The sequence below is a fragment of the Sceloporus occidentalis genome, unplaced genomic scaffold, assembly GCF_023333645.1.
Source record: "Sceloporus occidentalis isolate IW3139 unplaced genomic scaffold, rSceOcc1.0.p SCAF_6, whole genome shotgun sequence".
Taxonomy (NCBI): Eukaryota; Metazoa; Chordata; class Lepidosauria; order Squamata; family Phrynosomatidae; genus Sceloporus; species Sceloporus occidentalis.
Genome location: NW_028316986.1, coordinates 68,658,207 through 68,683,857, shown reverse-complemented (window position 1 = coordinate 68,683,857; position 25,651 = coordinate 68,658,207). Strand labels below are relative to the sequence as shown.

The following is a 25,651-nucleotide window of genomic DNA, read 5'->3' as shown; positions in this document are numbered from 1 at the left end:
GTAAATCTGGCTTTTCCTCTGAGAGCAGTGACTACTGGAAACTCTGTTTCTATGACTGCTGGGAACATTACTCCTGTGGCTGCTTGAGCCTCTCCTCTTATGAGTGCAGACCTGGCATGTCCTCTGGGTTCTCAGACTCTATATCAGAGTCTCAATTCTTAGACTCAGAATCCATCCCAGGGTCCTGGAGACAGGGCATGACAGGTTGCCCTGGATCTCCAGTTTTCATGGGTCATCTCCAGGTGGCACACAACAGTGCAAATTCTCCAGTTTTGGTGAGCTCAGCTCTGGGCAAAAGGAAAGGCTATGTGCAAATCTACAGATGAACTAGGATAGCTGCTGTGCTTGCTACAGTTTTGCAGGGCTTAAATGATTTGTTGCTGCAATTTGAAAAGACCAGGGGCTTATGTATCTAGTTAGTTAGCTTCCTCCTTTCCTCCCAGTTGTTGTGGCACCAGGCTTCAATCTCCACTCGGTTCTGCATCCAGTTTCTGGATAGGAGCAAGTAAGCTAGATGAAATATTCTTTACCCCATCTCTCAAAGTAATGAGAGGTAAAAATCTCATTTCACTTTGATCTGGGAACATACACTTTAGTTAAGATTTCTATCTTAATTTCTGAACATGAAAAATACGTCCTGTGTATCACTGTGTGCATGCATGCGTGTGTGTGCTTGTGTTTGAATGACCAGCTGTGAGCAATAATAGCTGATACTTGATTCATAATATTTAATGACATTACCAGGGGCATCCTTCAGTCCCAGGGCCTGGGACTAGTTGTCATTGCTGATGCCACCAAATTTTGACAGCAGAAACTGCTGAATGGCCATGGCAGTGGAATAGCCCCAAGTTGGGGGGGGGGGGGTCCCATGCGACCTCAATTCCTGGAAATTGCCCACCCCTGCTTTGAATGAGCTTGTCTTCTGCGTGATTTTTTTCGTGAGTGGGCTGGCCAAATGCTTGAACTGAGAATGTATTGCCTAATCCTTTGTTTTATGGTCTATAGCGGCTGAGGCTGGATAGATTCATCCCTGGGTTCAGTGTGTGTGCCAGTTGTGCCAGAAGCAAAACAACAGCCTAGATTCCCATACTGCTTCTAGAATGGAAAATGCACAGCACAAAAGCCAGAATTCAATGGTGGTACACATTCATCCAGCATAAAACCCACATATTTGGTACTGGAATAGGTAAATACACGATACAGTTAAAGGCTGAATTTGCCTACTGGGATTGTATATGGCTGACAATTCTGATGGCATTTTGACAAAGATGAGAATGCTTTTCACAAATGTTAATGCTAAAGACTTCAGATCTCATCTGATCTTGAAAACTAGCCAGGGTCAGCCCTGGTCAGTATTTGGATGGCAGACCATCAATGAATACTATGTGCTGAGGACGGTACTGGCAAAATCACATCTGAAAATTCCTTGCCTAAGAGACCCTAATGAAATTCATGCTGTTGCCATAAGTATTCATACAACTTGAATTACATTCACACAGAGATAATGCTCAAATGTTCAATACAAGGTTTTGCCACATTTTACATGTTTTTGGCTGTTTATTCTATACAGCCTATCATTGAAATTTGCTCGCCAGAACTTTCAGTTCATTTTCCCCTAGAAGAAATATATGATCCTGCCCGCCAGCAACATAAACACATGGAAGTTGTGGTTTTGACATGACCTGTTAATCTGACCTTCTTTCTATTTCAGTCACACTTGTCCTCTAGGAAATGAATCAGATTGGCATTATGAGCAAATCCACTTCTTTTGGGCACAAGGCAATCTGTTTCCAGCCTGGATATTTGTCTGTAATCTGTGCTTCAGAAGTTCATTACTGAAAGCACAAAGAACTAATCATATTCCAGTTTACTCTGGGAGTTTTATTTCATAACATTAGCAATCCAGAAGACTGTATCATTGTATTGCTTGTTGTGGGGTTCATACAAACTAAAAATGTAGTTTCCAATAATCTTCAAACTGAGGACAAAACTAGACTTTAAAAGTGTAACTGGAAGCATTATCTTCTTCTTTTCTATCAATAATTAGCAGAAACTCTTGATCAAGATTGGCACTCTAATGACAGAGTAGAAGGACTCTCTAACTCTTCTCCACCGTTACCCAAATTGGATGGACTACACCTGTAATGTTTATTGCCAAAAAGTGATCCATATTTGTCAGTTGACCATATATGAATTCTTTGCCATGAATTGGGGCTCTCTGTTTACTCTAGAGTAAGACTTGATCCTAATTTTGATGAAGAGATACATTTTCACTTTCTTGCAAGCAGGTCATAAAGGAAATCTTTCCACCATACATTTCTCTGACTCCTCTGTATGGGCAAATGTATCAGGAGGTTGTGATATTGTTGTTGCAGTTCTTGATTTTTGTTGTTTTAAAAAAATATCCTAACATTTCTGTTCTCTCAGACTATTTTCTGGGAGTTCCTGGCAACAGCTGCAACATTTTATTCCCACATTCAAGTGGGTTTCTTTTTAATTCTATGATATATTGGAACATATTCCCTTCTCTATGGCCCGGTACAGACTGCCTAAAAGCGGCGGTCTGGGGCCAATTTTAGGGCCCAGGATTGCGGATTAGGAAAAGGAACAATAGAACGTCTGGGGCATTTAGTCACAAGTAAGAATGGATGAACTGAAGTATTCTAGGTGCATGCAGTTAAGTGCTTAAAGATACATCAGGAGTTAAAAAACCCTTGCTAATTCTATCTGTACAACAAGGTACACAAATTCCAGCCTTCCAGATGTTGGCATGGCAGCATAACCAAGGCCAAAGAACTATGAATATTGCAGTTCAACAACACCTAGAGTGCCACAGGTTGTCCACAAGCTCAGTGACATGTGTCATGAGAAAAGTTGACAAACCAGATAGGGAATTCCCATTGATTGATCAAGTGAACTTGGCTTACCTAAAGAAACCAAAATAGCATTATATTTGTATGACTAGGTGCAATCACATGATCACCTTGTTTCATCTGGCTATTTTCCTCAGTGGCATCAAAATCCACTAGCCCATAATGAATGGGCCACTCCCCCCATCTACAGTTCATTTTACTATTTAACATCTATACAAAAGATGGGGGGGGGGGGGGACAAAATGAGAACACAAAGTAATTTATCTATTTGGCAAATTTACTGGGTATCAATAGAACCATGCTTCATAAAATGGCAGTGATTGCTTAGAACTATTCATTCTGTGTAATCAAAACTGTATTAAGGTCCAGTATCTATTTAAATATCAGTTTAGTAAACATATCTCTCAATTAAGTACTTGTCTATATATATTTTTTTAAATAAAAGAACATTTTAACAGGACTGATACCAAGGTAAATATCAAAGGGTGGAAGACACAAAAGCAAAATGTTGTAAGTCATTTCCAAGAGATCTTGGAAAAATTCCAGACTTGATATGAGAGGCATCTTGGGATTTGGCTGAAAACAGGTTGGATTTCTTCAGATGTTCATAGTCAAGTTGATGAACTAAGAAGAAAGAGAGAGAGAGAGAGAGAGAAAATGTTATAGCTGATGATGCCAATTTGTCACAGTTCTGGTGCCAAGATTTTGGCTTCTACATATTCTCTCTTTAATATGGGGTGGTTTGGTGGTATGGGGAGGTATTATGATTACAAAGTATATATTGATTTGTAGTAGGAAAATAAAAGAAAGACAAAGATAAAGACTCAGATTAGAATCACAGAAATATTAGGCACACTGAAGCAGAAGCACTGACAGTTATTTATTCAGTAGGGTCTAGGAGTTATGGGGTGCAACCCACTTTTTGCTATGGATGATGCATCACAGATCTTGAAAAGTTAAGTATGTTCCCACTTCCCGGCATTTTCAAGATTTAGAGAGTTACAGTACACAAAACTCTCTGTTGATAAAATGCCAGTATGATTGGAGCTATAGATTAAAGGTGGTCAAAGTGAACTTGACGGTAGTCAACAACAAAAGAAAGATCCTTTCTGCACTTTATCACCTTAACAAACTTAAGGCAAACTGTACCATAATTCTATCCGACATTGCCATTTGTCTTTGACAGAGATGGGGTTTTTTTGGGTTTGGTTTTAAAAATCAGTTTAGTTCAAAAAACTTTTTCAAGCTCTGCTTTCACAAAGACAAGGGCTTTTCTTTCATACAGTATATGCCTGTGCATGCACTTCATACATACATATATTAGGGTTGGTATTGTTATGTAATAAAGTAAAATTTTGTTTATTTAGGATGTGCATGCTCGACATAATGATTCACAGTCTGTCTGCCTGCCATCACTGGCACAATGAACTTAGAGCCTTGGTTTGGCTGGGTTTATCTGCTGACACACATGTAAATAACAGTAGAGGCTTTGAAAGGACTTTCCTAATATTATCCAATTTATCCCTTTATGGGCAGTTTCCCCTTCCCACTCCAGAGGTATGTAATCTGTGAAGTCTGCTGCTGTTCACAGCAGGGGTGTTTGTGTGACCTTCCGAGTTCTTTGTATATATATTTTTTGGCTTTGATGCAAGAAAACAGCCAAAGATCAGACAGACTTGTCCATGAGATCAAAGTGGCATGTCAGACCAGATGGCCATACTCTGCGGGGGTGAGTGGGTAGAGTAACCCAAGTTGTATCCCTTGCTTCCTTTTGAAGCTCACTGGGTTGCTTTTGCCTATATCACTCTCAGTCTAATCTACTACACCAGGTTGATGAGAAAGCAATATGTCAACCTGATTTCCATGCAAACAGGCTAGACGCAAAGGATGATTTTCTCTTCCATGGGGCTTCTTCTCTGTCCTCTACATAAAATCCCAGTTCCTTGGTCCTAGAACAGCTGATCTGGTGAGGAAGGGTTCCCAGGCACCAGTTTCCATCAGAAAAAGGAAAAACTGCTGTCACCCTCCAAGACTCCTCCCTTTTCCTGACAACAAACTGGCAGCCAGATGGTGCCCACGAGGCCCTGCCTCCACTCAGGATACTTATGTCTAGCGTCAGACACATGTGAGCCTTCCCTGTCCCCTGTCACTTGTTTAGCCTAAAGTTATTTAGACAGAAAGAAAAGTAGGTAGATTTGTCCAAGAGTCAAGTAATTTGTCATTTAAAGCTCCAGGAAGCAAATTTCTACTGCTGGTTACATTCATTTATACTGATAGCAAAATCATCCCATAAAAAGTGAATTGAGGGAAGTAGAAGAAAGAAAAGAGAACTGAAAAAGTGAAAACCCTATACCCCCAAGATTTCCAAAGTATTTTATGCTTTAAGATGCTTACCTCACTTATATTCAGGTTAATGAAGTCTCTGTTTTTCATACTTAATGCTTGGAACACTCCTGAAATAATAATGAGAATGCGATGGATATATATTACCCTAATACAATCTTCAGCACTGATATGTTCATGGTTTTAAGCTAAACTGTTTCAGAAACTGTGACAAAAATGGGGACAGTTACCATTTACTAGGGAGAGTTTAGTACTCCTGGTGGGATCTCTGAGAAATATTTATGCCTTGGAGGTTTGTTTATAACTTATATTTGTCACATGATGAATGTTATGCTCCAGTAAATGATTGACATGAAGGTGATATTTGGACATTTTCTGAAGGATCTGATTTGGCTTTGGGCTTTACTTTGAGCTCGTGAATTTTCTTAGTGTTTCCTGATGGAACTCTTTAAATCTTAAGTATGACATGTAAATATCAGCATTTGTCAAATTTTTGTCTTTAGTGACTCCATATATAATTGCTTAGCAGAGTAAAAACACTGATTTTGAGGAAACAATGGGCCTGAACAGACAGGCCAAAATAAAGCTGCTTCAGGCCACTGTTTAAATGAAGCATGCATCCTAAGAGGCTGGAAGCTGCACCAAAACCACGCTCCAGTCCTACAAACTGGAGAGCAGCTTTGGCGCAGCTGTGGGCCTCTTAAGATGCATGTGTCATTTAAACAGCATACCTCCAAAGTGGCCCGAAGCAGCTTTATTTTGACCTGTCTGTTCAGGCCCAATGACACTAAAAGATAAGGATCATATTGTCAGAGATTTAGAGGTAAACATGGTTTCAAACTCATAGCCCATAATTGTAGAATATTTAGTAGGAGATGAAAGTCTTACAAAAGCAAAAGATGAACAAAGCCAAAACAGTTAGAATGACCCCATAATCACAGCTATTTCTCATCAGACATCATATATTAATGGGAATTAAAAGGCTTTCAAGGGAACTAATAAAGGTAGCATGAAAGAATACTCACTGCTGGCATTTTCTAAGCGAATTAGACAGTTTAAGAAGTCATCAAATTCAATCTGGTACTGATCATCAGCGTACCGGAGAACAATCAACTGAAGCAGATAATTATTGAGCTGAAACCCTTAAAGAAAGAGAAATCTGAGTTTCTTTATTAAGCTCTTGCATCTGCCAGTCTCCCAGGCAAGAGTTTTAACATGTTCTCAATTAAATTTAGGCTCTACTAACAATTCAGCATCCTGACAACCTTGTTTCTCATTCTGAAAATGAGCCTAAGTTCATGTTTCAGGGGAAACTTGCTTGTGTTGCCTTGTAGAAACATCAGAGCCATATAGAGCAGACCTGTGGCCATTCTGGCAGTGGGATACTGGAAGCTGCAATCCACTAAGATTTCCCAAGCTTGTGTCTTCCAGGCTCTGGTTCCAAAAACAATGGATGCTTAAGATTTTCTCCTGTGCTATGCCACAGATAAAATTGTATCTTTGCCTCCCCAAAGAAGCCATTAGCTATGGAGGGGATGCATTTTCTTCCATTTTCCCTCTCTATGGTGAATATTACATTGTGGAAGCAGCATGAGGAAACAGATTAACCCCCTTCCCCAGTGGCATAACTCCTATCCAGTTTAGGAGTGAAATACATGGATGGGCCATAAATGGGTCTGTTAAGTTACAATTAGTTTATCTTTTAGTGGGAGTCATTTTGGAAAAGCTTGCTGCTGATCACTCACTAGATCCCCAGAATTTCTTGCAGGTAGACTTGCTTCTATGATTCTTCTCTTGCCTTTAACACTATGCTGTCCTAAGCATTCACTTCATGTAGGGACTGGGACCATATGACCCCCCAGATACTGTTGGACTTCAGCTCCCATGACTCTCATCACTGGCTAGGATGACAGGAATTAATAGATTCAACAATATCCAGAGGGTGGCTGTCACCCCTGACTGGGTGGGCCAGATTTTAAGAAAAATGATACCTGCTGCTTTTAAAGCAAGACGAAGTTCATAGGAAGACATGGTGCCAGAGCGATCTGAATCAAAATGGAGGTAGATACCCTGAACCAAAGAAAGAAAGAAAACAATTCTGCAAGTGATAAACATATAAGTGAGAAGCAAGTGAATTAAGATATTTTCATTTTCTAGGGGACTTTCTTCAGAAATTGCATTTTCGTAGCATCTGCTAATAACAGTAGAGGCTTTACCAGAGGTAATAGATTTGGAAAATCCCATCACACACGGTTAATAAATAAAAAGTTAATTAACTCAAAACTCAGAGTTGAATAATTCTTTATTGGACTAGGAAACTATCTTTTTTTTAAAAGACAATTTTATCTTCAGAATTCTTAATCAGGCTGGGCATTACAAAACATAGCACCCCAAATTCAAACTCTTTCTACCTTAATTCTGGATTAGAATATATGAAGTGCTATCTTTACTTTTTTTGAATTGGGGGACCATCAACTAAAGCCATGCTGAGATTTTTGTTTGTTTATTTGTTTTGGGTGAAGGACAGTAGATCTGCAAAACATTTAATTATCTCATGGACCTGGGAACCATAATATATTATACCATATCAACTCTGCTTTTGAGCATACATTTAACAGGGAGCCATGACTAATGAGTGTATGATACATGTGTTAGAACAATGTTTGCCCTTACATGTTGATCAAATATTACATTTTCAAGTATACCAAAAAAAAAAGCATTCTTTAAAAACAACAACCCCACATATAATGCATTAATAGAGACAACAACCATCTATTTCTTCTGGCTGAAGTGCCCCTTCTCTCCCTCCTCCAGATACAGTTTTCAGTGGACTCAGGGCACTCTGGAATAATGGCTATCATCATTTGGAAATATTGTTTACATTGTTCTTCTTACAACACGAGGTGGAACATAGTGACTGTCATGAAGCTGAAACATTGGGACTATTATGTGGTTGCCCAAGCATGCCCAAGCATGGTTACTAGGGCTGTTTTATGTTTTCCACTTACCTACTTTTGCAAGTCTTCCTTGTACAACCCAACTTTCTATTTAATGGGCAATATGAATACTCTATTTTAGTTCTGTGAACTGTTTTATTATCATGCAATACTGTTTTGAAATATTCAGCTCAGAACAGCTAAACTCAACTACAGGTATTAGTCCCAGCTAGGATACACCCACTGAATCCATTAAAATATGTAATTGCTAACTTACTAGATAGAAATACTGTATATACTCATGTATAAGTCTAGAAATGTTAGTCAAAAAATTGACCCCCCTCCTCCAAAACCTGAGTCAACTTATCCATGGTCATTGTAAGTACTGTACTTTAACTCTTATTTAAAAAGGAACCATCCCCTAGTGAAAAGCAAGAATGTATTCTGTCCTGGAAGCACTGACCCTCGTCTACTCTCACATCCATCCAGCCTCGAGTGTGAGCAGAAACAGTTATACCTGCTGGAATTTTGTAAATTATTTGGCATTGTTTTCCTTTGCTTCATCCTTTAGAAAGGATCTGGCCTTTGGAGGGAGCAAAAAGGAGCCACAAGAGCGGCTTCTTTTTTGCACCCTCAAAAGGGCGCCATAGCCATAGCAGCGTGGCTATATGGCGCTCCTTCAGCACTTCATCATTTGGACGTAGTGGTAGAGAAGCTCTATGATGCCATGCGCCATGTGGAGTAGCGCATGGCATTATGGCGCCCTGCGGGTTGAGTCAGTGCATGCATCAGCTGGACGCGACGCCCCAACTTCGCCCACAGGCTGGACTTTCAGGCCAGTCTGTATAGGCTCCCAGTCACTTATTGAGAATTCAAGAGTTTTCTCCTAATCATGAATCAGCATTTTCTTCTATTTTGTACCAACAGTAATGTAATACATTCAAGGTTGATTTTACTAGGCCTCACCCTAAGGAACATTTCTGACATTCAGTATCTCAAAAATATATATTTAAAAAAAAGTGGTAAAAAGTGTTGTTAATATTTCTTGTAAGTTACTATAGTTTGCACTATAGAAAACAAAACATGTTTCCTGAAATAACTTTTTAAGAACATTCACACTGAAAATGTTAGGCTTCAAAAAATAGCTGTTTCCAAAAGTACCTAAGAAAACCAAAGAAAAATCTAAGAGGAGAACTCTGTTAGTTTTAGTCTCATCATTTTCCCAAACATTCTCATAATTTTATCAAGAAAAAAAGGAAGAACATGCTTACAATCCACTTTTTCAATTTGTCCCAGAAAATTTTGAATTCGCCAAAATCTAATTTTCCATTTCCACTGGACTGATGTAGTTCATGTTAAGGAAAACAAGTACAGTATATCTACCTATATTTATCATTTCATGACTATCCAAGCTGCTGCTAAGGATTAGTGTTAGCTGCTGCTGCTGCAGAAAAAAATACCTTCCTACTACGTCACCTAAAGTGGCATTCTATACATATCTGGCTTAGTTTGGTACTAGGATACCCTGTATCCTAGAGCAGGGTTTCTCTCACAGTGAAATGATGGAGTCATTTGGCCCCTGGTAGGAATCCAAAACAAATCCAAAAAAGAAGCTCTAGAATGCCTCTTTATTCATGGGATAATTGTGGGATAATCATGAAGTTGTGTGATAATCTTTGCATTATTGTGCGATATTGACGGGAGTATACCAAGATGCTCCCGTCTTTTATGCCAGTCAGATAAAGTCCTTAGTCACTTGAGCTAATTCACACTGCAGAAATAAAGCAATTTCACACCACTTTAACTGTCACAGCTCCATCCTGTGGAATCCTGGCATTCATAGTTGGGTGAAGTATTTAGCCTGATTTGTCAGAAAGGTCTGGTGCCTCACCAAACTACAAATCCCAGGATTCTGTAAGATAGATTCATGGCAATTAAAGTAGTGTCAAGCTTCTTTATTTCTATAGTGTGCATACACCCTTAGGAGATTATCACACATGGATAGGATAAGGATGGGATCTCTCTCCCATCCTTAGCCCATCTTTGACTGCAATCCTGTGAAAAGCTTTCAGATTGCAACACTATTGTCACATCATTGAAATGGCATTGCATTAATGCGAACTCCCATTAGTGCAACATGCTGTGCAATGCCGCTTCAATGACGGGACAATGACAGGATCTGTGTAACATCATTTGAAAGTCATTCCATGCAATCATGGTCAATCACACTTTCTGGATGGGATAATCATGGGATAAGTGCAACATCATATGAAAATCTTCTCATGATCGTGCTATAAGAACAGGAAAAGATGGGACAAGGATGTTTTGTCCCTTGTCTGATAATCTCTAGTCAATCAATGGCTTTCTCTTTTTCACATTTTTCTCTCTGGGTTGCCATATTCTAATTCCACAAATTTAGGTAGCCACATTTCCATATCCATATCTCCAAATCCAGGTTCACATCAATAACATAATTTAAAAACATTACTTTTGAAACTGTATTCCAGAACTCATGCTGGATGGGGGATTCTAGGAGTTATACGACAAATATCTTTTCCGAGTTCTGATTGATATACACAGGAAAGGTATACAAACCAATAGGTAGTTGAGTGTGTGTGTGTGTGTGTGTCTGGCTCTAGGTTCACTTGAAACCCCACAAAGGAAAAGTTGTCAAGGTTTCCTGCTGTTGAGAAAATCTTTAATCTCGATGAACTCTCATAGTTCTGAAGTGTCTGGGGTTTGCCATCTACTGGCAGACTTAATGTAATACTGCAGGCCACAGACTTTTTAATAGTTTAACATAAATCATTTTTTAAACATCAAAATAACCTCAAGATGTGAACCCTCAAGAGTTCCTTTAGTATATACATCAAGTTGCAGGTATCTAAGTTTCACAATTTTGGAGGTGTAGCAAACACACATTAACAATTTCTCCCGAATTCAAAGATATAGCCATGTTAGTCTGCAGAATCAGTATGTAGAGAGAACTTGTAGCACCCTAAAGACTCACTGAAAGAAAGAACTTGGCAGCATGAGCTTCCTCAGATGCATTCTGTAGTCTACAAAAGCTCATGCTGCCAACTTCTTTCTTTGGTTAGTGTCAAAAGTGCTACAAGATCTTTCTATATAATTTTCCCAGAAAGCTGTCTAGTCTTCTGTGGCATGTCCTGTTTAGTCCTTTGCCAAAACATAGAAATAGCTGACAGTTTATTTTCTTTGCATTTGAGGCAGCAAATATTGCAAAATTAAATAAATAAAAATTATCTGTTTCACCATTGAAGCACACACACACAAAAAAGGATACATCCATTAGGGAAATGATATTTTTACATGAAAGGAGACTTATTTTCTTGAATTTTATGTTGTTTGCTGGAAGATAATAATAATAATAATAATAATAATAATAATGATGATGATGATGATGATAATAATAATATAAAAGAGAATTCACGGAGCTTCCGGTTGGTGATGGCGCCGAAAAGAGCAAACTTTTAGCGTCCTGCTGAGAGCTGCTCGCACAGCGTGGTAAGAGCTGTCAAAAAGACACAGGAGACAGCTGATTTTTGCATCCCTGCGGAGGGGAAACGCGGACGGGTCCTACAGGGGTCAGATTCCCACTTCAAAGGCAGGATAAACATCTAAATTGCCAAGAGAAGTGGAGGAGACCGAAGGACAAACTGCGACCACGCTGATGCCGCCATTGGGCTCACAGACGCAGCCAACTATAAGTGAACGGTAATCCACAGCAATCGTGAAAACCTTGAAGCTGATACATTTACTTTCAACTGTAAAAATTGCCTGAGACATTTTTGCAATTTGATACATCTTTATTTCTTGAATACACGAACTGGACTAAAAATACCAGGATACCATACAGTGAATTGTCTATAATAGAGAGAAATAAGGATTTGCAGAAAGAAAAGAGTGTTTTGGATGCTTTAGACAGAGCAGACTGAGAAAGATAGAGATTAAAAAGAGGAAAAAGGAAAACTACTGAAGCCTGCAAAGGATTAGAATACAAGGACGTGCTCAAAAACGTGGAGGACGTGGAGGACAATTAGAGATCTGAATTGAGGAAATAGAGGACTGTAAAAAGCGAAGGACTGCTGGAACCGAAAAGGGAACAGTGGCTGAGATTGGGACGGTGAAAGTGGAGAAAGGAGAAGTTTAAGAGGACTGACAGACCAATCGAAGAGAGTGTAAGGGGAACAACGTGGAGGTGAACTGGAGAGGCCTGAGTGGAGAGAAGAGTAAGAGAAGCAGAGAGAGACGAGTGGAGGGACTGGAGAGGGACAAGGAGACAAGGACGGTGCGAGTGGTGGAGAGACGGAACGTGAGGTGCAGAGAGGCCTGGGGAAAGCAAGGTGCCTGACCGGCGAATGCGAGGAGGAGACGGGGAGTGGAGTGGAGAGGCCTGAGAGTTGGAGAGTGCGGAGGAAAGACAGGGTTGGAGATAGAGGGACTGGACTGGAGGACGCGAAGGAGAGACAGAAGGCAAAAAACAGAGAGGCCCAAGAGGAGTGAGGAGCCTGGACTGGAGAACGACAGAGAACGCAGAAGACACGAAGAAAGAGGCCAGCTTGGTGGGAAGTGGGGAGAAGGCTGGGCAGGGAGAAGCAGAGGAGTCTTGGAGGGAGGGGAGCAAAGAGGATTGAGAGAGAAAAGAGGGGAGTGGGCTGGACGGCGTGAAAGACATCCAGAGAGTGAAGAGCAGTGAGAACTGTGAGGGAGGGAAGGGCTGGGTGGAGAGGAGAGAAAGGCTGGGGAGCGTGGAGAGGAATTAGAAGACTGAGAGGGAGAGGCTTGAGGGGAAAAGCAGAGAGTAAAACGGAGAACAGTTTAAACTTTAAACGAAGCCTGCATAAAAGGGGGAAGAGGGACTGAAGAAGTTGGTGGAGTGAATAGTTGGGAAGGGTTTGAAAGCGGGTGTGATATAAATTGTATCCTGTAAATTGTATTTACTTATCTTATTTCCTGCACTCCATTTTCTTGTAAAGACCATTCCCCTTTAAAACACTAACAGGAAGAGAAAGCGAGGAAAAGGCTGAACAAAGATTAAGGAAGAGACCAGTGAAGCAAAGGAAAAAGGAAACTAAGTTCAGCAGCGACCCCTGGTGGCGTGAAGGTGCAAGTACAGAAAATAAGTAAAGACTTAAATAGGGGGGAAAAAAAATAGATAGGGAATTGATAGATACTGTAGGGTAGAAGTCCTCCACTGAATTAAAGAGTTTGCTGAGTAAGTAAAATCTAACAAGAGAAGATGTCCACAGGAACAAGACAACAACAACTAAAACTACAACAACAGCAACAGCAACTTCAAATACAAAGAAGGCCATCTCTGGAGCTTCCAAAAATTCAAGATGCAAACACATTGTTATTGGAGGAAATGAGATTAATAAGACAGGACATGAAAAGGGATAAGGAGGATCTGAAAATGGATATGAAGAGGGACAAGGAAGACTTGAAACAGGACATGGAAAGAATGAAGACAGAAATAAAACAAGGAATCAGAACAGAGATAGGAGAGATTAATCAAGCAATTAAATCAATTGTTTCAGATGTAAGACAGGTTAAAACAAAAATGAAAGTCATGGAAAAGAAAAATCAGGAATTGGAAGATAAACTAAAACAAGAAATAGAAAAAAGGAAAGAGATGCAAGAAGAGAGGAATATATGGGAACAGAAGATGAGGGAAAGATGTTTGAAAATCAGAGGGTTGCCAGAAATAGAAGGTGAAAAAATCTTTGAAAATATGACGGAAATTCTAGCAGAATTCATTGGAAAAGACAAAGAATCGATGGAAAGGGAACTGGACAAAGTCTTTCGCGTGAACTCTTGGGTGGCAAAGCAGAAGCAGCTCCCTAGGGACATTGTTATTTATTTCGTGAGGACCCAAATGAAAGAAACGATACTACAAAGATATTTCGAAGCGAAGCTTGTTGTTGATGAGGTGGAACTTCAAATACTGAAAGATGTCCCTGGTGCAATTTTGAGGAAACGGAGAGATTACGCTTTTCTGACAAAAACACTGCGAGAGAATGAAATCCGATATAGATGGGAGGTACCAGAAGGGATTTCGTTTCGTTACAGACAAAAAAGAGTCAGAATTATAACACTATTGGAAGCAAAAGAATTTTTGGAAGACCTAGCAAAAGATAAAGAACAAGAAGAGGAGGAAGATAATAAAGGAGGGAAAACCAATTCGAAGACAAATCTACTGACAGGAGAAGAAGCGAAAGAACCGGAAGCAGAGGCTCTAAGCTCAGAAGAAAACGGGGTAGAAGATGGATAGTTGTATGAAAATAATATCGTGGAACATAAAAGGACTTAACAGTCCACAGAAGAGAAGGAAAGTATATTATTATCTGGGCAAATTAAAAAGTGATATAATATGTTTGCAGGAAACCAAAATAAAAAAAACAGAAGAAAAATATTTAATTTGTAATAAATTAGGAAAAGAATATGTAGCAAGTGGGGACAAGAGAAAAAAAGGAGTAGTGATATATATTAAGGAAAAAATAAAAGCCACTGAAATATTTAAAGACCAGAAAGGACAATATTTAGGGTTAGAAATAAACTGCCAACAGGGAAAAATTCTAATCGTGGGGGTTTATGCACCAACAGAAAATAGAGAAAATTTCTTTCAAAATTTAAAAAAAAGGATAGACCAATTGGACTATGAAAATATGATTCTGTTAGGGGATTGGAATGGGGTAATAGATCCACAACAAGACAGGAGGTCAGACAAATTAATAAAAAAGAATCAGGGCAAATTACCCAAGACTTTTTTTGACATGAAAGATAATTTGGCACTAATTGATATCTGGAGGGAAAAAGCGGGTACACAAAAGGATTTTACTTTCTATTCGGACTGTCACAAATCGTGGTCTAGGATTGATATGTTTCTTATTACATCAGCATTGGCGCCTAGAGTTAATAAAGTAGATATACTCCCAAGATTAATTTCAGACCACTGCCCTATATCTCTGGAAATGAAAGGAAGCCACAAAGATTTCAATTGGAGATTAGACGAAAATTTATTAAAGGATGAAAAGGTATTAAAACAGGCTAAAGAAAATTTAGAATGGTTTTTTAAACTCAATTTAAATAACGAGGTAGAAACAAGGACAGTGTGGGATGCCTCCAAAGCATACATGAGGGGATTCTTTATTCAAAAAAGCATTGAAAAGAGGAAAAAAAGAGGCGCTAAAATGGATATGGTCTTACAAGAAATAAAGGAAAAAGAAAAAATACTCAAAAAGGACCCAAATAATAAAAAAATAATAGGAGAAATAGCCAAACTTCAAAAACAAATCTCAGTAATTATGGTAGAGGAGATGGAAATTAAAATAAGATTTACAAAACAGAAATATTTTGAATTTGGAAATAAACCTGGAAAGTGGCTGGCTTGGAAATTAAAAAAAAGAAAGGAACAAAATACAATTTGGAAGATTAAGGAGGGTGGAAAAATACATACAGAACAAAATCAAATCAAGAAAGCATTTCAAAAATATTACGAAAAATTATTTTCAAAAAAAGAGATAAACAAGGACGATTTGGATGCATTTCTGAAAAAAGAGACAGTAAATCAAATTAAGGAGGAAGAAAGGGAAGGGCTAAACAGGGAGATAACGGTAAAAGAAATTATGGATATGATTAATAAGATGAAAAAAGGGAAGTCACCTGGAACAGACGGACTGCCGGCTATATACTATCAGAAATTAGGGGAGAAATTAATAGGACCACTCCAAATTGTAATGAACGAAATCTTGCAAAAGGGAATACCAGAGACATGGAAAACATCATATATAACCTTAATTCCAAAAGAAGAAAAAAATCTAGAGGATGTTAGAAATTACAGGCCAATATCTCTTTTAAATTCGGACTACAAAATTTTTACAGGAATCTTAGCAGAAAGGTTAAAAAAAGTATTGGGTAATTGGATTAATAGGGATCAATCGGGCTTCTTACCAAAAAGACAAATAAAAGACAATATTAGAACTATTATAGACATAGTTGAGTATTATGAAAAAAGAAAGGACAGGCAAGCAATTTTAGTCTTTCTTGACGCCGAAAAGGCCTTCGACAACCTAAATTGGGAATATATGATTAGCGTGTTAAAAGAAATGAAATTGGGGGAAAACTTTATAAATTGGGTACAAGCAATATATAAGGAGCAAAATGCAAAAATTTTAATTAACGGACAAAAATCTAAAATAATCAAAATTGAAAAAGGAACCAGGCAGGGTTGCCCACTTTCACCTCTACTCTTTATTATAGCGTTAGAGATATTGAATAATAAAATTAGGAAAAACAAAAAAATCACTGGGGTAAAAGTTAAAAATTCGGAATTTAAACTAAAGGCATATGCAGATGACCTAGTCTTGACATTATCGAATCCCTCGGAAACAATACCTTTAGTATTCAACACTATTAGAGAATTTGGCGAATTGGCGGGCTTTAAAATCAACAAAAATAAAACAAATATATTGGCATTGAACATGACTAAAAAAGATAAAGAAGAAATTCAAAGAATATCGGGATGTGAAATAAAAGAGAAAATCAGATATTTGGGAATACAAATTACAAGAAAAAACTCAGACCTTTTCAAAAATAATTACGAACAACTGTGGAAAGAGATAAAAAAAGATTTGAAACAATGGAATAATTTAAATGTGTCTTGGTTAGGCAGGATTGCGACTATACAAATGAATGTAACCCCTAAATTACTTTTTTTATTTCAGAATATCCCAATAATTATAAATGATAAACACTTCAAAACATGGGAGAAGGACATATCTAATTTCATTTGGAACAACAGAAAGCCAAGAGTCAAATTGAAAGTCTTGCAAGATAGAAAAGAAAAAGGAGGACTAGGATTGCCAAACTTCAGGATATATTACTACGCATGTTGTCTTAATTGGATAAAAGATTGGATACAAATCAAAAATCATGAATTATTAGAACTAGAGGGATTCGATAATGTCTACGGGTGGCATGGATATTTAATTTATGACAAAATTAAAGTAAATCAAAATTTTAACAATCATCTGGTAAGAAAATCTTTATTTAAAATTTGGACAAAATATAAGCCCCACATTATACAAAAAATTCCTAGATGGACGTCAATTAACGAAGCTTTTTTTAGGAGAGAAAAAATGAAAAAAGAAGATTGGATATCATATGAAGATTTACTAAAAAAGGAGGTAGGACAATATAAATTAAAAACGATGGAAGAACTACTAGCAGAAGGCCTGAAATGTAATTGGTTCCTTTATATGCAAATGGGGGCAAGATATAAATTAGATTCCAAATTAGCACAAATTGAAATGGAAGAGACACAATTGGCAAAGACAATAATCTATGATGATGAACATAAAATATCCAAATTATACAAACTACTATTAGATCTGGAAATGGAAAATGAAACAATAAAACACTATATGATAACTTGGGCACAAGATATCGGCAGGCCAATAATGTTAGATGATTGGGAGAAAAATTGGAACAAAAGAATAAAATATACACTCTGTGTTGATATAAAGGAGAACTACTATAAAATGCAATATAAATGGTACCTCACACCAGAGAAAATATGTAAGATAAACAAAGAGCAGAGGCTAGAATGTTGGAACTGTAAAGAAAATGTAGGATCATTCAAACACATGTGGTGGGATTGTGAGAGAGCAAAAAAATTCTGGAAACAAATACATCTGGAAGTCGAGAAAATATTAAATATTAAAATAAAGAAGGATATATTGTTATTTTTGTTGGGAATAATAGCAGACGAGCATATTGAAAGACAGTATGGGAAACTGATATTCTATTTGATAATTGCGGCAAGAATGGTCTTTGCAAGGAAATGGAAATGTAAAGAAAACCCAACAGTGGAGGAATGGTACGACAAGATTTACGATATGATGATTGTGGATAAATTGACATGTTTACTTAGGAATGATTTTGCTAATAGAGCGGAAGAGCAATGGGAACCAATTATGAAATATTTATCAGAGAAGGGGAAAAAATGAAACCTGCTCAAGATGTGTATGATGTATTTAGGATTGTTAAGAAGATGCTAAAGTGCTAAGGAAAAAAGATGTTATGAATATACTGGTAATTGTAAAAGTAAAATAATGTTAAGAACTCAATAAAAGTTACTAAGATAATAGTACACTAAGGAAAGATATCAAAAGTATAAACAATACTATTTATATATTTACACATTTAAGAAAGACATAGAAGATTTAATTAAAAGAAAAGTAAGTAACTTTTGTAAAGAAATATAAGAATAAGTAAAGGAAAGTCATAATATGTGAAATATTATAAATATTCAGCTTAAAGGACGGGAAGGTCATGTTTTAAATGTGTATGGTTGTGTATGGTCCTTTTTTTCCTATTTTTCTCTTTATTTTTTGATTTAGTTCAGTTTTTTGTGTGTATACTTTAGTATAAGTTATTAGGCATTATGTATAGTGTAATATAGAATGTGTTGTGTTGAGGTTATTTTTATTTTTATTTTTATTTTAGTTATTTTTTTTTTTTTTGAATTTTGCTTTCTCTTGTTGTTATGTTTAATTTGTATGAGAGTTAATGGTGTTTTGTGTTGTAAATAATTGTATTTGATTTTAATAATAAAATTTAAAAAAAAAAAAAAAAAAATAAAAGAGAATTCACTGTCCCACACCAAAGCAAAAAGCCTCATTCTTGTGTTGAATTAATCTTTATGTGGTTTAGTCACAAGACTTTAGATAGGAGTCTAGGTTAGAGTGAATCCTTAACAAGGATTCCTTGCAACATAACTATGCATGCATAGAGTTTCCTTTTGCATGCCTGTGTTTTGGTAGTGTTTAAGTCAGGGATTTTATAGTGATACTACTACTGATTTAGTTTTCATAATGGAAGCCAGAGGGTCCTATCTAGAACCAATCGATTGGCCAGATTTCATCAGGGGTTAAGGCTCCAGGCCCCACTGTCCCCATCATCATCTGACACATACACACTTAATTGTAAATCTCATTGCATTTGACCAAATTTATTTCTAAGTACCAATATGATGGGACTGTAATTAATCTTAAATGCAATTACCACTGCTTAATATGTTCTGTACAGAATTGCCAATCAATGTTTCATCACAATATGGAATGAGAAATTGCTTGTCATTTGGGAAACAGGTGTTTATGGCACTTACTTTTTTTCAATACAGCGTTCAGAACATATTCAAGTTCCTCTGGACTGATCTCCATGTCCTGCAGTTGAAGAAAGGAAATAGCTCTCATATTTGTGGGCTTGACATTCATTCTGCTTAAATTTGTTTGAGCTAACAAGTTTTTCATACCTATATTTACTAATTGCTAGTTTGCATGTCAGTCTATAGGCACAGCATATAGTTATGGTGAGTCCCTGTAGATTAGTCCCCCCTTTTTTTTCTTGCATCAGTCTAACATGCAGCCACTTTCTGCTCCCCACATTCCTTCATTAGATCTTGCATTTGATTATACACAAGTTTTGTAAGTACAGTTGGCCCTCCACATTTGTGGCTTTGACTTTTGCGGCTTTGTTCACCCCTGCTCTAATTAAGTCAGGCCATAGGGATTTCTAGCTTAATAGTTTCTAAACTGATTAGCAGTGGCTCTCCTGATTTCAAGCAAATATCTTTCTTAGTCTTATCTGGAGATGTCCCATATGGAACTTTGTACTAGCCAGTCATCCAGAGTTGTTGTTATTTTCTGGGTTATGGCTTTGTTTCTAATTTATTGGTGAAACGTTACCTCTCCTGAAATTTGTTTGAATAATGTTCGGAACTGCTTCTCTTCATCTGTTTCTTCTTGTGGTGGTGTTGGTTCTGGAAGCTAAACAATTCAGAAATTATGAATGGGGAAATTTAAAGTAGTAAATTAGTATTTCTGATTACTACAATTCAGCTGCTTCTTATTAAGACACACATTATTAAAATATTGTGTCATAAACCCAGTCATTATTTTCAATTGGCATTGTCATACTCAGATGACAAAAAGTCATCTTAATTAATCTCAGTACAAAAATAGTGAATTGGAATGTGATGAGTTGCCCAACGCTTGTTTTAAACTCCATGACCTACCTCTGGCAGATCAATGTCAACATTTCCATCCATCTCCCTATGAAAAATAAACAAGAACCCAGTAAAATTGCAGTGCTATATAAATAAAGGTTAATAATAATAATAATAATAATAATAATAATAATAGATAAATAAATAAATCACACTTTCTGTTTTGAACTTTTGTAAGTAAATACATGAAAATAAAATCAGGTACACTGTCCAGAAGGGAAATGAACGTAAGTGTGTCCCATGCCCAATTCTCACATCACAGAGGGTTCTGCCAACAGTGTGAGGGGCAGAGACTGATGCTTTGTCTCCTGAAGGCTGAACCAGTGCCTTACAGTGTACAGGAGGTCATATCAGTTCTCGACATCATTTTGGCCAAAAACAACAGGGTGGGAAGGTCTGGGAGTGGAAAAGCCACATTTGCTGGATGTTCTCTGACATTTCAGGGAGAAAACTCACCTGATAATCAGGCTAAAAAGATTGATGGGGGACTCAGGGAGTTTTGCATTCTGCAAAAGTAGAGTTTAGAACCACATGCATTTCCCCTCCCTTCATTTCAGTACAGAGTGTAATTGTGGCACCCTGTGGAAAGTAGGTGGCAAGTGCAGGATCATATTAATAGCAGATGCCAGAACAGGCAGCACTAAAGTTCATCCCACACCAGGTGTGGGGAACTTCAGATGTTTTAGATATTTGGCTTATGATCTCCCAGTATGGCTAATGGGAAGGCACTGTGGGGGTCATAGTCCTAAATATTTGGAGGCCCAGAGATTTTCTCATTCCTGTTCAATATCAGCCTACAAGTCTCATTAGGTGTTTCCATTGTTCCATTACTGGATCAGCATGGAATGCACCCATAGAAGGGCAACCAAACGAAGGAAACCACCATAAGAAATTAGTCCAATTTACACTGACTCCATTGTTTTCTTCTCACACCTTTCCCTTCTTGTAGTTAGATTGGGAAGCACTACATGGTCATCATGTTTATCGGGCCATGGCCACCACATCACAAATCCAAGAGCAGGTCTTCTTGTTAACTGACATCAAGTCAGCTTCATGAAAGACCTTCAAGACATCCTGTCATCAACAGCCCTGCTCAAATCCTGCAAACTCAAAGCCATAGTTCTTTGACTGTGTCTATCCACTTGTAATGCAGTCTTTTCCTACTGTCTCCCACCTTACCAAGCATTACCTTCTTTTAATACACAGCCTCCCAAGAAAGAAAGCAATTGGAATGGATGGACCAGAACTACTGTAGCTACACTACTAGGTAGACATTGTAAGTTATTTTTATTTAATTTAATTGGGTGTTTACTAACAAGGAGAGGAAGAGGCACTTGTGAGATTCTCTAGCTTAGGTGCTAAAACAACTTGGATATTATGCATCTTGTTTGGAATGGGCAGTGGGGAGGCATTTGCTGCTCTGCCTCATGCAACAAGATGCATGATGCTAAGAGTGGTGGCCTAGTGAGAGAAGAAGTTCTCTTTTCAAATGGCTCTTCGGCTTCTTTTTCACTTTGAGTTTGAAAAACAGGGATGTAGGAACAGGACAAGAGGGTGTGACAGCTAATAAGCTAGACACCATCTCTCAAGACATAGCTTAGAAAAGTTACTTGTTTGGACTATTGTTCACCTAGTCAGACAGCAGACAGCATGACACTATACTCCAGGAGGCTAAATTATTCAAAGGGCCTCCAGATAAGAATTTCCCTCCAGAATTTGGAAACATTAATCTTTTGAACTATAACTCACAGAATCCTCCAGCCAGCCTGACTGCTGACCATGTAACTTTTCCAAGTGAAAATAAATTTCCCAGGTTCTGTTTCCATCATGGACAGCCATGATGGAAACAGGGAGTTACTTGCAAATGCATGCTTCTCTGTGAAATTGTCTCTTAGCTGGATAAGATAGCTGGTAATACTTACTTAGTAAGTGTTTTCTTTTCAGAAAAAATTCTTAGGCAGAAATCAGCCTCCTGATGTGGCTCAAATGTGGTAGGGACAATAATGTAATCACCAGGTGGTAGAGTGAATCGGTCAGAGACTTCTCTCAAGTTTATATACGTTTTGCTCCTGGCTTTCGACGCATGGTAGCGGAAAAAGTCCTTTGTCAACTGCTCATCTTTTTCTGGGCTCTGCAATTAGATGATCAGATGCATCTGTCAGCTTGGCATATGTAACTTGATAATATTTTTTATCTTTTGGATTGAAGGATATATTGATATGAGTTCAAATACTATTTTTTGTGTGTTGCAACAGATGGGCAAGGTGCGATCTGTGGACCACATGTGACCTCCACAGCCTGCACTGTGTCCCCAACCCCACCAAAACACCCACCTATATTGGCCCGTAGACTGCTGTATTCTCATACACTGATTTTAAATCTAACACAAGGAATAGGAAATATGTATTTCTACATTAAGTGGGAAACAGATACATGTGAAAACTCAACATCCAGTGTGCTGAATTATTTACTAGAATTTTGTTCATCGCTGATATCCTTTTTGAACACATGAAGGCACAATTTTTTATAAATAATTATGTAATCTGAAATGTTTCTTTCACAGTGCAGTACACAGTTATAGCACTTTGAGTGCCATGACTCCATCTTAAGGAATTGGAGGATTTGAAGTTTCGTAAAGTATTGCAAATTCTCTGCCAGTGAGCTCTACTGTTTCACCAAACAACAAAGCCCAGGATTCTATAGAATGCAGTCATATCTGTTTTAAAGTGATATCATATAAAGTGCTATAATTGTATACAATAGCCCCTCTATATCTGCGGGTACTGGATCCACAGCTTTAACCAACTGTGGAGAAAAAATACAAGAGATCTAATGTGACCAGGCTGAGAAGTAGTCCCAGGACACCAGCAGTGGTGGTGGCAAGCCCCAGCCACCAGGCACATGCTTTTTGGGCTTTCCCACCTCCAAGGAACCCACAAGGTATCCACTTCCACCTTGAGAATAAACAAGCAGGAATACTGCAGCTGCAGCCTTGAAGGCAGAAGTGGTTTGATGGTAGGCTACCTGGATGGAGGGGAACACAAAGAATGTGTGCCTAGCAGCCAGTGTTTAGCACTGCCTAAACTTCCGCTCTATGCCATTTGATGTACAAGGACTTTTTTGGTATTTATGAGGCGCCCTGGAACCAAACACCCCAGATACAGTGGGCCCATTGTAGTGTGAAGCATCTGTTGGAAGACAACAGATGTTGGCAGCGAAGTAACAGGAACAATTGCTTGGCTGTTCCTTCTGAGCCGTTGGGCTCATCACCTCTTTTGGAAGACAGAGCTTTGTATGTCACTCAGCCTGACTGAACTGGCCAGTTAAATTTTACCTCAATTCTTTTAATGGGACAACATTCTCTGTCTTCGTGAAGTCGAAGGCTTTCATGGCTGGCATCCATAGTTTTTTGTGGGTTTTTCAGGCTATGTGGCCATGTTCTAGCAGAGTTTCTTCCTGACATTTCACCAGCATCTGTGGCTGACATCTTTCTCTGAAGATGCCAGCCACAGATGCTGGCAAAATGTCAGGAAGAAACTCTGCTAGAACATGGCCCCATAGCTTGAAAAACCCACAAAAAACTATTCTCTGTCTTGCTATTTCATAGTCAATACTGAAGTACAATTCAACTTGTAGTCTGGACAGTTTCTGCATGTGTAAATAAGGGCAGGGATGCTATCTTGCCTTTTGCCATAGGCAATAAAAAATATCTTGTACTGACCTTGGGAAAGGGACTCAGAGACCACCACTATGCAAGGCCATAGCTTATCAGGTGTCTGGTCAACCCTGTTATTGCAGAAATAATCTTCATATGATAGCCTAAATATCTTAAAGGCACCAGATCTGTTTCCACTTGGAAGCTAAGCAAGGCCAGCCCTGCTTAGTACTTGGATGGGAGATTTCTAATGAATACCAGGTACTGCAGGCTATATTTTAGAGAGAAGATAGCAAAACCACTTCTGAGTATTCCTTGCCTAAGAAAACCCTATGGTTTTCATGGGGTCACCACCAGAAGTCTACAGGTGACATGAAGACACACACACAAAAGCCTCATACATTAAGAAATACCTCATAGATAGCATATCCTATTGTTAGCATTTCAGCACCCAGTTTCTTTAGTTTACGGCGGTCTTTTTGCATGAGAGCTGCTAGAAATGTGCAGCCATCTTTTCCATCATCTTTTTCAGTTAACTGGAGCTTGACCTGTGGATTCGTCCAAAAAGTTTCTGGAAATAAGAAAGTTAAAAGTTTTTTGTTTTGCTTTTAATTTGGAATTCCTCCCAGAGGACCTATCAGCATGTGAACTATAGTTGTTTTCTTTTCCAGAGGAGCTGAATCTCAGTTTGTAGATCTTGATTTTATTATTATTATTATTATTATTGGCCAAATTCTGTTGGGCAGATACAAATGCATAACCTAGAGTTAGGCAATTATACCTCTTTTGTACTCACAATCTCTACATAACCCCTAGTTTAGGGGATACATAGGGCTCACAAAAGTCCCCCCAATCCCCACTTACTGGGAAGCAGCTACTAAGACATACTGACAACATGCCTGCATTAATTCAGCACAGATTAATTCAGCATAGATAATTCAGATTAATTCAGCATAGATAAGATCACCATGGCAGTCTTGGTTTGTTCTTTTGCCAACTGGGTAGCAGTAGATTGGCAGTCTCCCTCCTGCCCCTAAGCAATTTCTGGCATGAGAGAGAATTGCAATGGGGACCCTGGTTCTCCCTGTCACACCACAGTTGCTCATGGGAGGGGATGGGAATGTCAATCACTGCTTCCTGAGTGATAGAGGAACAGGCCTCAATTGATCACAGCAGCTGATGCCTGCAAAGTGGAGATTGGGGGATGGGGATGGATTCATTTCATAGCACCACAACTACAGTCCTTACACATCTGTAACTCCCCAATAGGATTTTAGCTATCACCACCACCACCACCACCACCACCATGTGCTCATATAATGCCCTCAGTGTACATGGCAATTTGGACCATCTTTCCCCTCAAAGTTTTCAGGTCTGCTATCCCCAGGCATGTCACATGTAATCCAAACATTCTTTCACTCAACCAGTTATATCTGGCATAGTAATCTCTAATTGTTTATCACTTTCAATATTAGAGTCCCATAAATTTTTGACTATTTTGAACCATTTTTGAGGAGTCAGTTCCCATCAGTTCTTTACAGATGGTAAATCATATTTTTTGCATCAATTCCAATGTATCCTTGTACTGCAGCATTTCTCATATTGTGAAATCTTTCTGCACAAACTAAGGTTATCAATAATTTAATCTCTCTCTTTCTCTCTCTCTCTTTTACATAGATGGCATTACTATCCAAAGTAAACTGGAACTATTGTTCTAATTGTGATCAGGGCTGTGGGAGCAATTCCAAACATACTG

The 25,651-nt window shown here is 38.3% G+C and overlaps 1 protein-coding gene across 1 annotated transcript in view; it reads right to left on the bottom strand.

The window, feature by feature from the left end:
* Positions 1–1,931: 1,931 nt before the first annotated feature.
* CAPN9 (calpain 9) overlaps positions 1,932–25,651 on the bottom strand; it is a 49,686-nt gene continuing 25,966 nt past the window's right edge. Inside the window, exons 11-21 of the mRNA XM_089529953.1 lie at positions 24,309–24,466; positions 22,163–22,371; positions 20,250–20,286; positions 19,921–20,001; positions 19,341–19,398; positions 11,457–11,521; positions 9,424–9,492; positions 7,208–7,286; positions 6,242–6,358; positions 5,268–5,326; positions 1,932–3,497 (exon numbers count right to left, since the gene is read on the bottom strand). Of these exons, the coding sequence (XP_089386079.1) occupies positions 3,471–3,497; positions 5,268–5,326; positions 6,242–6,358; positions 7,208–7,286; positions 9,424–9,492; positions 11,457–11,521; positions 19,341–19,398; positions 19,921–20,001; positions 20,250–20,286; positions 22,163–22,371; positions 24,309–24,466 (959 nt within the window). The 3' untranslated portion in view covers positions 1,932–3,470. The remainder of the gene's footprint in view (positions 3,498–5,267; positions 5,327–6,241; positions 6,359–7,207; positions 7,287–9,423; positions 9,493–11,456; positions 11,522–19,340; positions 19,399–19,920; positions 20,002–20,249; positions 20,287–22,162; positions 22,372–24,308; positions 24,467–25,651) is intronic.